Genomic DNA, 12,321 nt, shown 5'->3' with positions numbered 1-12,321 from the left:
GTGAACACAAACCATTTCAAAACCATCCTCTTTTGCCAGGCTGAGTTTTGTGGTGCCATCAGACTCCAGCAGCAGTCCAGTGACAGTCATGATCACAATGGCTTCTCCAGGGAATTAAAACCAATAGTAAAAGGTTCTATAGCCACATAAATAAATAAAGAAAACAAAGAAAGAAGAAGTGGGACCGCTATACACAGAGGATGGAATGGAGCTTAAGGATTACCTAGACATGGCCCAATATCTAAATAAGTACTTTGCCTCAGTCTTTAATAAGGCTAATGAGGAGCTTAGGGATGAGGGAAGGATGTAAAACCGGGAATGAGGATATAGGAATAGATATACGAATACTTGACCGGTAGAAGCAAACATAACACTGATGGACATAAAATAGGGGCCCCGGACAATCCCATCCAAGAATTAAAGGAACGCAGCAATGAATTGCGAGCCCGTTAACCTAGAATTTAATGCACGGTTAACTCGGGGTTGTACGCGTACGACTGGAAGAATGCTAACTAGTTCCATCTTCAAAGAGAAGGAAAAAAGTGATCGCCGAGTAAACTAAGGCCTGTTATTTGACGTCCGTAGTACTAGTCTGGAAAACAATTGAAGGAGAAAGTAGTTACGGACATGAGGTCAAGGTAAATTGGGACAAATTGCAAACGGTGGTTACTAAGTAAGATCATAACCAAACCAAACCTGATCCCTCGTCGAGAAGTGACGAAGACTTCTCGAAGAAAAGAGATCAGGTCTGGTTGGACGATCTAATTTAGAACAAATAGAAATGTGGTAACTCGTAATTTAACCTTGATGTCATAACGCATTGACACGGTTCCGCATGGGTGAAGTGTTAAAGTTACTGAAAAAGATGGGATGAATATGAAAAATTGAAAAGGTCGGATTAGGAATTGCTGTTAAAGAGGAGACTCAACGGCGACTGAAGGGAAACGCCAGGCTGGAAGGAAGGTTACAGGAGTTCCTCAAAATCGTTTGTGACATATTTAATTAACCTTTTATACTGAACTTGGCCAAAAGAGCGGGAAGTGTGCTAATATAAAGTTGCCGGATGAAACAAGGGGGAATTCGCTAATACGGAGAAGGACTGGGAACCATACAGGAAGATATCGGATGACTCCTGTAAATCTGGAGTAAATAGAAATAGGATGAAATTTAATAGTGAAAAAGGCAAGTCGAATCAACTAGGGATAATAATAAAATGTTCGATATACATGTGGACACACTCAGTGGGAAACACGGAGGAGGAAAAGGACCTAGGGGTATGCGTTGATCGCAGCGAGACTATGACCCCAATTGCGATAAAGGCCTTAAAAAAGCAACTGTGTTTTAGGTGCATCAGGTGTAGGTATGTCAGCAAAGATAAGGAGGTAGTTACCATCATAAGGCGGCTGGGAGACCACCTGGAATACTGTGCAGTTTCTGGTCCCCCATGTAAGAAGGATGAATTAAATGAACAGGTTCAGAGACCGGGTGCTACTAGAATGATGCTAGAGACATGGAAAACCTGCCTATGAAGGAGACCAAGAAGCTGCTTGTTAAGACCTAACCAAAGAAGACTCGGGGGAATATCGCTTGTTATAAATAAATCAGACCTTCAGGGGATCAACGGTTAGGGAGGAGAGGATATTTAAGCTATACTCAAATGAGAACACACAGGCGAGAGGTACAAACTGGACACTAGGAAGTTCAGAGCTGAAATAGATGAAAGGTTCTTAACCATTAGAGGATGAAGCTCTGGAAACACGCCTCCGAGGGGAGAGGGGGCAAAAGACATACTCTGGCTTAAGACTAAGCTGATAAGGTTAGAAGGCGTATCATCGATAAGGACAAAGTTTAATTTAGCAATTGTCGCTTGATTACAGCAACAACGGCGCTCAATGGGTCGGCGATGGGATTGATCAAGAGTTACTGCAGAAGAATCTTCCTTACGCCAGGCGGGGAGCCTGCCCACAGCGCAGGGTAGCTAATCGCATATTTGGGGTCAGGAAGGAATTTCCTCAGGGCAGATGGTGACCTCGGAGTTTTTCGCTTCCCCGCAGCCTGAGGCCATTGTTCCCTGCTGGTGGACTCTGCCGAGGTCTTCAACACAAGTGAAGATTCAATAACTCAGAACATAAGTTTAAGGGGTGTGTTAAGAAGTGGATGGGCAGGGTTCTGTGGCCTGCCTTGTGCAGGAGGTCAGACTAGATGATCATGTTGGTCCCTTCTGACCTATGAGTCTATGAGCTCAAATCAAGTCACATAATGGTGGCCCTGCCCCAGCGTGGAGATTTCAGCTTTTTACCATCCCTACTTCCTTCACTGCCAAACCTAACACATTTCCTTCTAGTCCCCCATTCAGTGCACCTGACAGCCAGCACCACGTGAACTGCCCCCAGCAGCAAAGGTCCTCTATCTACTCTCTTACATCTTCCTTAATTTCATGACACCAGATTATCTTGGAAATTTACTGCCTTTTAATGCCCTACCATGAAACTGCTGTCATCCCAGACCTGTAAAAAGCATTTGAAATAAAACTTACTATAATTTCATAAACATTGGACAACGGATATTGAACAAACTGGCACAGCAGCTGCTTTTTATTTCAGTCACGTTGCTTTGGGGGCTGAGATTGTTTTATACATAGTGTGAAAGTTGATATTCTTTTATACTTCTCACTTGGGGAAACAGGGTATGAAGATGCAGATTTGTTCCCAAGTTCCACTGTCTGATCTGTTTGCCTTTTTCGTTATTTAATGAGTAATCTGACATGAAATACTAGAGCTTGTTTACACAAGGTCAGAAATGACTCAGCTATTTCACAGCCTAAATGGGATCCTGTTCTTTCCAAATCCCACTCTGGTTCATACCAGCAAGTGTTCTCCTTGGATACTGAGCGACTGGCCTGATAACATGTTCTGGCAATGTGGGCTCAGCACTTTGTATTTTACACTACAGCATGCTCCCTATTAGTGTTACAGAAGATGCATGCTCTTTAGACTGAATAGTAACTACTGTTACCTAAATCCTCAGTCCCCTTTTAACTACTGTACTTGCTGTGTTGCACTGGTGAGCAACAGAGTCTAGATCAGGGGTGAGCAAACTTTTTGGCTCAAGGGCCACACTGGGGTTGCAAAACTGTATGGAAGGCCAGGTAGGGAAGGCTGTGCCTCCCCAAAAAAGTCTGGCTCTCACACCATCCACCCCCTCCCACTTCCTACCCCCTGACTGTCCTCCCTCAAAACCCTCAACCCATCCAACCCCCGCTCCTTGTCTCCTAACCACCCTCCAGGACCCCACCCCCTATTCAACCCCCACTGCTCCCAGTCCCCTGACTGCTCCGACCCCTATCCACACCTCCACTCCCTGACAAGCCCCTCGGGACTCCCCACGCTTATGCAACCCCCCTGTTCCCCATCCCCACCCAACTGCCCCCTGCTCCCCTGACTGCCTTCCGGGACCCCCCACCCCTTATCCAACCTCCCAGCCCCCTTATCATGCTGTTCAGAGCAGCATGTCTGGCAGCTGCGCCCCCCGGCTGGAGCTAGACATGCTGCCGCTCTGCTCCGTAGGAGCATACTGCTCCACCGCCCAAAGCGCTGCCCACATGGTGGCGTGGCTGCGGGAGAGGGCAGACAGGAGGGGAAGGGCCAGGGGCTAGCCTCCTTAGCCTGGAGCTCAAGGGCCATGGTCCTGAGGACCAGATATGGCCTGTGGGCTGTAGTTTGACCACCTCTCGTCTAGATCCTATGCAGTCTTCACCAGGATGGTACGTTATGCATTGAGCTGTAGATTGTGAAAAAACAAAATACTAGCCTGTCTTACTCTGGAAATACCTATTTCAAACTTCAAGGGATGGCCAGACAACTTAGTCCCAACATTTAGGATTTGTAAGAAATTTTACAGAAACTAATAGACTTGCCTTCAGAAAGTTAAAAGCTTCACTGAAAAGTTTTGTTTTGCTTTAAACATTCTGCTGCAGTGTTTGGAAACCAAAACCCCGCTAGAATTGCCTTATGCTACAGCAGGAGGACCAGAAACTGAAAATGGCAGTTTTTTTTAAATTCTCAGTTCTGTCAGAAAACATATTCCATATTGCAGCTGCATTTAAAAGGGCATAGGGACAACTGTGTTGTAACTGGGCCTCTGTAGTGTGACCAGAAATCACAAACTTTACCCATGATATGAAGTCTGTGGATCTGCCCACACTACAAATACAATATTCAGGGACCCAGAGTGTCACAAAGCACTGTGCAAGCACTAATGAACTAAGCCTCATTTACCCCAACGGACAAAGTCAGGTACGGAATAGTAAGTGGCCAGACTGAAGCTGCTAGTCTCAGAATCTCTGCATTGCTGCTCAGCTATTTAACATATGTAGCTTATCTCCAAAAGATGTGGTGAAGTCACAGCATTACTTAGAAAACTGGGCTGAAACCCTGCCCCACTAAACTAAATGGTAAGATTCCCATTGACTTCAACAGGGCAGGGCTTCACTGCAGGCATGCGGTTTTCAAAGGCACTGTTCACAATCTCACCCACCTGATAGAGATCAGGTGGTGACTGGCCTCTTAAACTTAGTGAGCACCAATCCAGTGAAGCTGGAGGAATGATTTAAGGGGAAGATACAGTGTCTGCCTAGTGGCCCTTTAGGAAAGAATGGAATGCAGACAGGTATGTGAGAGGGAAGAGGCCAATCCTATTCTGAAAGGAGCAGCAGTCTCCTTGTTTGATATCTCAAGTGTGGAGCCTGGCTTGTGGACAGAATACTACTTTTTCTTTAGGAAAGGATTCCCTAGGTTGCTTAAGTCTTTGTTATATCAGAAGGTGACTTATTCAGAGGGGTTAAACTGGACAAGTTCCTTGGGGTCATCAAACCAGCACATTTTTCTGGAGGCTGTCCAAATGAAAGCATTTAAAAAATCTTTAGTTCTTATGATTAAGAAAAGATTAATATGAATTAAATGTAAACTGATGGAGTAACCTCTGCCCGAGAGCTTATCTAGACACAAAAGTCACAATGATTTGCATTAACCAAACATAAATCTATTTAAGCATTCACATTGAGGATTTGCATCAGGTTAACAAGAGTGATGCAACTTCTCTTTACAGAAGAAGTCTTAACTTGTTTGAAATCACTGTGAGAAAGATATGTATGCATTTAAGGAGTGAACTCTGAAGCTTAATGACAATTTTAAAAGCAGTCAGTATTGTTAATTATTTCACCACAGACCAAAGAATGCAAGAAGGGAGAAGGACAATCCTATTGTGAAGGGAAGAGTGGAATTTCCTTTTGGTGCCTCCAGTGGTAGAGTGGGCTTGTGGGCAGAACATTACTTTCTCTTGCCAATGTGACCCCTATTTATTCCCAAGCCAATGTGCCTCAGGTGTAATCATTAAGTGTCCATAATATCTGTGTGAACACACGAGATCAGAACTGTACTGCAGATTGACAGATACACAATAAGGGCAAGGACCATTACGTGCTTATTTATTTTTTTAAATGCTGTAAGAGTTTCCTTCTGTATGTTCCCATATACTTTTGAGAGTTCTCATTCGGGTCTTCTTTTCACAGGGGATAACCTCTTCACTTAAGAGGAAACAACAACAGATTACACACTACTCTGTTACTTCCAATATAAAACAGATAAGGGAGACAATTCCTTCCTTTTATTTTTGGGTATTGCTACACTTGGAAATGTGCTGCGCTGGGAGTTACAGCTGTGGTCGTACAGCTGTGTAGAACAGCGCTGCAGTGTGGCCACACTGACAGCTACCAGCGCTGCAGTGTGGCCACATTTGCAGCATTTGCAGCGCTGTTGGGAGTGGTGCATTGTGGGCAGCTATCCCAGCGTTCAAGTGGCTGCAACGTGCTTTTCAAAAGAGGGGGGTGGGGTGGAGTGTGACAGGGAGCGTCGGGGAGAGAGAGAGAGTGGATTTTTGGAGCAGACACTGTGACAGCTCCCTGCCTTGCAAGTTCAAAAGGGGGGGGTGGGGTGGAGTGTGACAGGGAGCGTCGGGGAGACAGAGAGAGCGGATTTTTGGAGCAGACACTGTGAGCTCCCTGCCTTGCAAATTCTGGCCATTTCCCCCACCCCTCTCTCAATCACTCTTAAATGTAAAAAGGTTTCAGACCAGATAAGCAGCTTCTCCGACGGACTCCCTCCCCCCCGCCGTGCTGTTTGTCTCCTCAAGCAAACAGCTGTGAACATTCCAAAGCCTCGGCTCAGCTTGCTCGCTGGAGCAAAGAGCAGCTGTGTTTGGTAGCTCCGGGGAGTACCTTCCGGTTTGTTGTAGACAGGAATTCTGGGATACCTCCTAATACCCTGGAGGCCAATAACAGCGCTGGTGAGTGTCCACACCTGATGAGCAGCGCTGCATCACCAGCGCTGGATTCGCTACACCCGTAGCAGACCAGGAGTACAGCCAGCGCTGCAGCCAGGGAGTTGCAGCGCTGGCTGAGCTTTGTAAGTGTGGACACTGAGTAAGTTGCAGCGCTGTAACCCCCTCACCAGCGCTGCAACTTGCAAGTGTAGCCAAGCCCTTTGTGTAGTAGCATTGCATACCTACCTTGTAGTATAGGCACAGCCCTAGACACACCACCCTCCAATCTCTTGTTATACAGTAACTCCTCACTTAAAGTTGTCCTCATCGTTTCGTTGCTGATCAATTAAGGAACATGCTCCTTTAAAATGGCAGCTGCCTGCTTTGTCCACTGCTTGCAGGAAGAGCAGCCCGTTGCAGCTAGCTAGCAGGGGCTTGGAACCAGGGTGGACCGACAGCCCCCCAGTCAGCTCGCTGCTCCCCTAAGCTCCCTGTGCAGCAGCTGACCGGCAGGCTATCAATTGCCAGCAGTTTAGCTGTCCCTCTCCCCACTGCCATGTGCTGCTCCTGCCCTCTGCCTTGGAGCTGCTCCCCGAGACTCCTGCTTGCTGTGCAGGGGGGGGAAGAAAGAGGGGGGCTAATACTAGGGTGTCCCCCTCCCCTCTGTTCCTGCACACCGCTCACCCCATCTTCCATAGAGCAGGGGGGACACAGGACAGGGCTCAGGACAGAGGGAGCTTGCAAAGCTGATCTAATTAACAAGGCAATGTACTAAACAGCAGGGTCGGCTTACTTAGAGGGGAAATGCACCTCTCTCTCACACACAAGGTGGGATGCTGTCTCCCCTCCCTCCATTCCTGCTGCCTTGTAGAGTGTGAGAGTTAACCCTTGAGGGCTCAGCCAATTGCTAGTTCACCATTTAGCAGTAAGGCATTCCCTGGGAAATATCCCAGCCTCTGACTCTTCCACCTCATCCAAGCTTCACAATCATCATCACTGTGTACCAGTATTAAATTGTTTGTTTAAAACCTATTCTCTGTGTGTGTATGTATTATATAATATAAATGAAATATATAGTCTTTTGTCTGGTGAAAATTTTTTTTCCTGGAACCTAACCCCCTCATTTACATTAATTCTTATGGGGAAATAGGATTTGCTTAACATCATTTCGCATAAAGTCGCATTTTTCAGGAACATAACTAAACGTTAAGTGAGGAGTTCCTGTACTTAGTTTTGGAAAGGGAGCTCATCATGAGACAGTTCTTGTAATATTTTTCCTCTCAAGTCAGGCACATCAGCCCTCTGGACATGTTGAACTTTGGGGAAGGTCCAAGTGAAACATGACGAAAAACCCAACATGGCTCTCAGTTGTTCAATGTAACAGTTATAGAGGAGAATTAAACTCATTTGTGACACTGGGATGCAACAAATTTACCTACACCATGAACACAAGGAGAAAAGCCTATACAGAAACAGAATGAAAAGCCAGGTCATGAGTCAAATGTTGCTCTCAGCTACCCTGCTTTAAATCTGGAATGACACTGTTGAATCAGTTATTCTAGATCGGGGTGGGCAAACTACAGCTTGGGGATCCAGCCTACAGGATTGCCACCCCCGTGGGACAAAGGTAGGCTCCCTGCCTGCCCTGGCCCTGCACCGCTTGCAGCCGGCACCATGTCCCTGTGGCCACTAGGGGACTGTGTGTCGCGTGTGTGTGTGTGTCGCGTGTGTGTGTGTCGCGTGTGTGTGTGTCGCGTGTGTGCGCGCACGCCGGGGGGGGGGGGGGCGGAGAGACAGAGGGCTCCACATGCTGCCCTCACCTGCAGGCAGTGCCCCCTTCACGGAAGGTACCCACAGGTGAGGGCAGCACACAGAGCCCTCTGCCCCTCCCCCCCCGAGGCCACAGGGACATGGTACCAGACGCTTCTGGGAGCAGCACAGGGCCAGGGCAGGCAGGCAGCCTGCCTCAGACCTATGACACACTGCTGCCAATCTGGAGCCTGCACCCTGAACCCCTCCTGCACCTCACACCCCAACCCTCTGCCATGAACCCCTGGCTGCACCCCTCCTGCATCCCAACCCCCGCCACACCCCATGCCCCAACCCCCTGCCCTGAGCCCCGCCAATGCACCCTCTTCACCCCAAACCCTTTGGTGAGCTCCCATCACACCCCTTTTGCAATCCAACCGAGCCCCCCTCCTGCACCCTCAACCCCCCTGCCCTGAGCCCCCTCCCACACCTGCAACCCCTCCCTCGTACTCCAACTCCTGCCTGAGCCCTCCCACACTCCATCACCCTGTCTAAAGCCCCCTCATAAACCCTGCATCGCTCCTGCACCCCAACCTCTTGCCCTAAGCTTCTTCCTGTACACTGCACCCCCTCTCACCCTCTGTTCCAGCCCTACTTTCATGGCCTTGCATGCAATTTCCCTACCTAGATGTGGCCCTTGGGCCAAAATATTTAACCATCCCTCTTCTAGATTAACACTGGTACAAGCAAGAACAGAACTGGATAGGTGGAATTTTGGTCGATACTTTAAAGGTTATGCCAGCAATAGCCCAACTGTGGACACAGGGACACAAGTATAAACTATACTGGCATACTCTGCTTTCTGGTGTAGGCAAGGCCTGTGTGTGTAAGGAGGGAGGGAGACAGCTGGGCAAAGAGAGAAGAGGCTTGGGTTTGGCGGGGATGTAGAGTCAGGAATAAAATGATTCCAAGTTTCTTAATGTGCCAGATACCATTTGTGCAGAGGACAAAATCCAGCCCTCCAGCTAACCCCACAGTCAGCCATTATCTCCTATCCTCCACTGAAGAAAAGAACCCAGCCACTTCCCCCCACCGCCCGCACTTCCTAGCCCTATAGCCCCCCAGAGAGAAGAAAAGAGGAACCCCTCAAACCCCTTCACCCTATAGCACCACCCAGAGAGAGAAGGAAGAGACGCCCCCACCCCTATAGCCCCCCGAGTGAAAGAAGAGAAGCCAGCCGGCCCCCCAAGAGCTGGCAACCCAGCCCTTCCCCGCAGATCCCGAACTCCGCCCCCCAACCCGGGGCAGTGCGGGTCGGGGTCCCTCTCCCGTACCCCGGGCCCGCGGGCGGGCAGCAGCCCGGGGTCCCCCAGCCTGCGCTACTCACGAGTCTCCCAGGAAATCGTGGAAGCGGATGCGGCCCTGTGTGGTGTCCGCCTCGAAGTTGGGGGCCTCGTCCCCCAGCAGCAGTCCCGGCATGGCTGGCGGCCTGACTCCTCGCGGGCTACGTGCCGGAACGGCGACGAGACCTGATACATCCTCCGCAGGGGGCCGGGCCGGGCTGCCGGGGGCGCGGCTGCATGATTTGTGCCTGGCCAATCAGGAGAAAGGCACAGATAGCGCCTTGCAGGGTGCGCACCCAGTGGCTAGAGCAGCGGCCTGGGAGCCAGGATGCCTGGGTTCCAGTGCTGGCTCGGCGCCTGGTGTGACATCGGGCAAGTCACTTCACTCTGAGTGTTTACAGTGCAAACCTTCAAAACAGGGGCTGTCTCTTGTTATGTGTTGGGGTAGCATCTAGCCCAGTGGTCCCCAACATTTTCCATCACCCCCCCACCACCCTAATGGAATCTGTTGGCACCCCCCCATCTCGGAACCTCAACTGGGAGCTTGGAGCTGAGGCTGAGGGTTGGGAGAGAGCCAAGCTGCAGCGGGGGTGGGGCAGGGCCGGGGGGAGAGTGGCACCCAGAGTGCTGGGTAGCACTCCTTCCCACCCTCTGTGGCGGCTGGTCTGGACACTTCTCCACACACACCCCACCCCACCAATGTTCCTCCGCACCCTCCAGTTTGGGAACCACTGATCTAGCCCTTGGTTAAGGCTTCTAGGTCACTACCCACAATACAAATAGGAATCACACCAATAACATGCAAACATCACTTCCATAACGCAGTTCTCACACATTAAGGAAATAATTTAACACTATTTTAAAGATAGAAGAATTAATTCTTGGAGAAAATAGCAACTAACCTTTATTAACAGTATGAGGATAAGCAAGCAACATGAAAAAGAATAATAAAAAAGCAGCATTTTGTAAAAACATGTTCTGTTAATACAACTTTTTGTATCAGCTTCTCTGAGAAAATCTCTTAGGATAGTATTATTGTCCAGAGGTGTGGCTGTCTGCACAAGGAAAAATGTTGCCCCTTAAACATATAACGTACTGGTGGCTAGAAAACTGTTTGCAGGATCAGACCCCAACCATGTGTATAATTTTACTCATATGAGCAGGCCATTGCAGAAATGTGTGTAAAGTCATGCGTGTGTCTTTAGAACATAAGACTAGCCACAGGAGTGGATCAGACCAGTGAATAGCCCAGTATACAGTCTCTAACAGCAGCCAGTGTCAGATGCTTCAGAGGGAATGAAAAGAACAGGGCAATTTCAAGTGATACATCTCCTGTCATTCAGTTCCAGCTTCTGATAGCTAGAGGTTTAAGGACACCCAGAGGATAGGGTTATCTCCCTGACAATATTGGATAATAGTCACTGATGGACCTATCCTCCAGGAACTTATTTAATTTTTTTTTTGAATCCAGTTGTATTTTTGGCCTTCACAACACCCCATGGCAATGAGTTCCACAGGTTGACTGTGCATTGTGTGAACTATTTCCTTTTATTTTAAACCTGCTGCCTATTAATTTCATTGAGTGACTCCTAGTTCTTGTGTTATGTAGGAGGTAAATACTTCCTTATTCACTTTCTTCACTCCATTCATGATTGTATAGATATCTCTCATATCCTCTCTTAGGTCTCTCTTGTAAACTGAACAGTCTGGTCTTTTTAATCTCTCCTCATATGGAAGCTTTTATATACCTCTAATCACTTTTGTTGCCCTTCTCTGTACCTTTTCCAATTCTAATATATCTTTTTTCAGCTGGGGTGACCAGAACTTCATGCCATACCATGCATTTATATAGTGTCATAATGATATTTTGTTTTATTAGCTATCCCTTTCCTAATGGTTCTTAATACTCTGTTAGCTTTTTTAGCTGCTGCTGCACATTGAGTGGATGTTTTCAGAGAACTATCCACAATGACTCCCAAAATCTTTCTTGAGTGTTACAGCTAATTTAGACCCTATCCTATTATATGTATAGTGAGGAATATTTGCAGGATTGGGGCCAAACTTAGAACAATACAGACTTTAGATTGAAGAGAATTTATGTAAAACAACAAAGAGCTAAATCTAGCCATCTGCTGAGCACTGAAATCAGGATTTGGGCCCAAGAGTGTTTAAGTATACACTGGATCACTGTAACAATTGTGACCAATGATATGGGGCGCTAGACAATTTTCTTTTAAACCATAGCTTGCATTCTGCAGCTTCTGAATCTGCACTGAGATTCAAATAAATACCTCACGTGGGCTAAATCCATCCTATGTGGTGGATGATCTACTCTGACCTACAATGAAGATTTCCGGGAAGGACTATTTCACACATGGTGAATCCATGAGCCTACTCAGGGCACCCATCTGGGTGCCCAATAAGCCTGCAATGCACACCAGCAGCACCTTCTGCACCCATGAGGCTGTGCTGTGACTGCAAGAGACCCCCCTCAACCTTCTCTCCACAAGCAGCACACATGGCCCCTCTCTCCTTAAGGACTGGGGGAGTGTGTGTGCATAACTCTGACCCCTCAAATTTTCCCTTGTGATTTTATAGGAACAGTCCGGATATTTGAAGCTTTTTCTTATATAGACACCTATTATCCCTCACCCCAATTTTTCACACTTGCTATCTCATCACCCTACCCATCACCTCGTTGCTGCTTCTTGACTCATACAAAGCTGATCCCATGTGACCACCTCTATCTTACCCTACCAGGGCCCCACAAAACCTGCATGATACTGATTCCCCCCGGCCCACCCCGCAGCGCTGACTCCTGGCGCGCTCCCACCTCTCCCTCTTGACGCCCAGGGAACTGAAGCACCTGACAGTGACACACTACTCCTCCCACTCGACCACCACTGGAGAG

The 12,321-nt window shown here is 48.1% G+C and overlaps 1 protein-coding gene across 1 annotated transcript in view; it reads right to left on the bottom strand.

Annotated features, from left to right (window-relative positions):
- PRDX6 (peroxiredoxin 6) overlaps positions 1 to 9,608 on the bottom strand; it is a 31,563-nt gene extending 21,955 nt beyond the window's left edge. The window contains exon 1 of the mRNA XM_032785248.2: positions 9,455 to 9,608. Coding sequence (XP_032641139.1) covers positions 9,455 to 9,546 — 92 coding nt within the window. The 5' untranslated portion in view covers positions 9,547 to 9,608. The remainder of the gene's footprint in view (positions 1 to 9,454) is intronic.
- Positions 9,609 to 12,321: the final 2,713 nt, after the last annotated feature.

This window comes from Chelonoidis abingdonii, chromosome 7, assembly GCF_003597395.2.
Source record: "Chelonoidis abingdonii isolate Lonesome George chromosome 7, CheloAbing_2.0, whole genome shotgun sequence".
Taxonomy (NCBI): Eukaryota; Metazoa; Chordata; order Testudines; family Testudinidae; genus Chelonoidis; species Chelonoidis abingdonii.
Note: the sequence above shows the minus strand (reverse complement) of the source record. Positions and strands in the feature narration are given on the sequence as shown.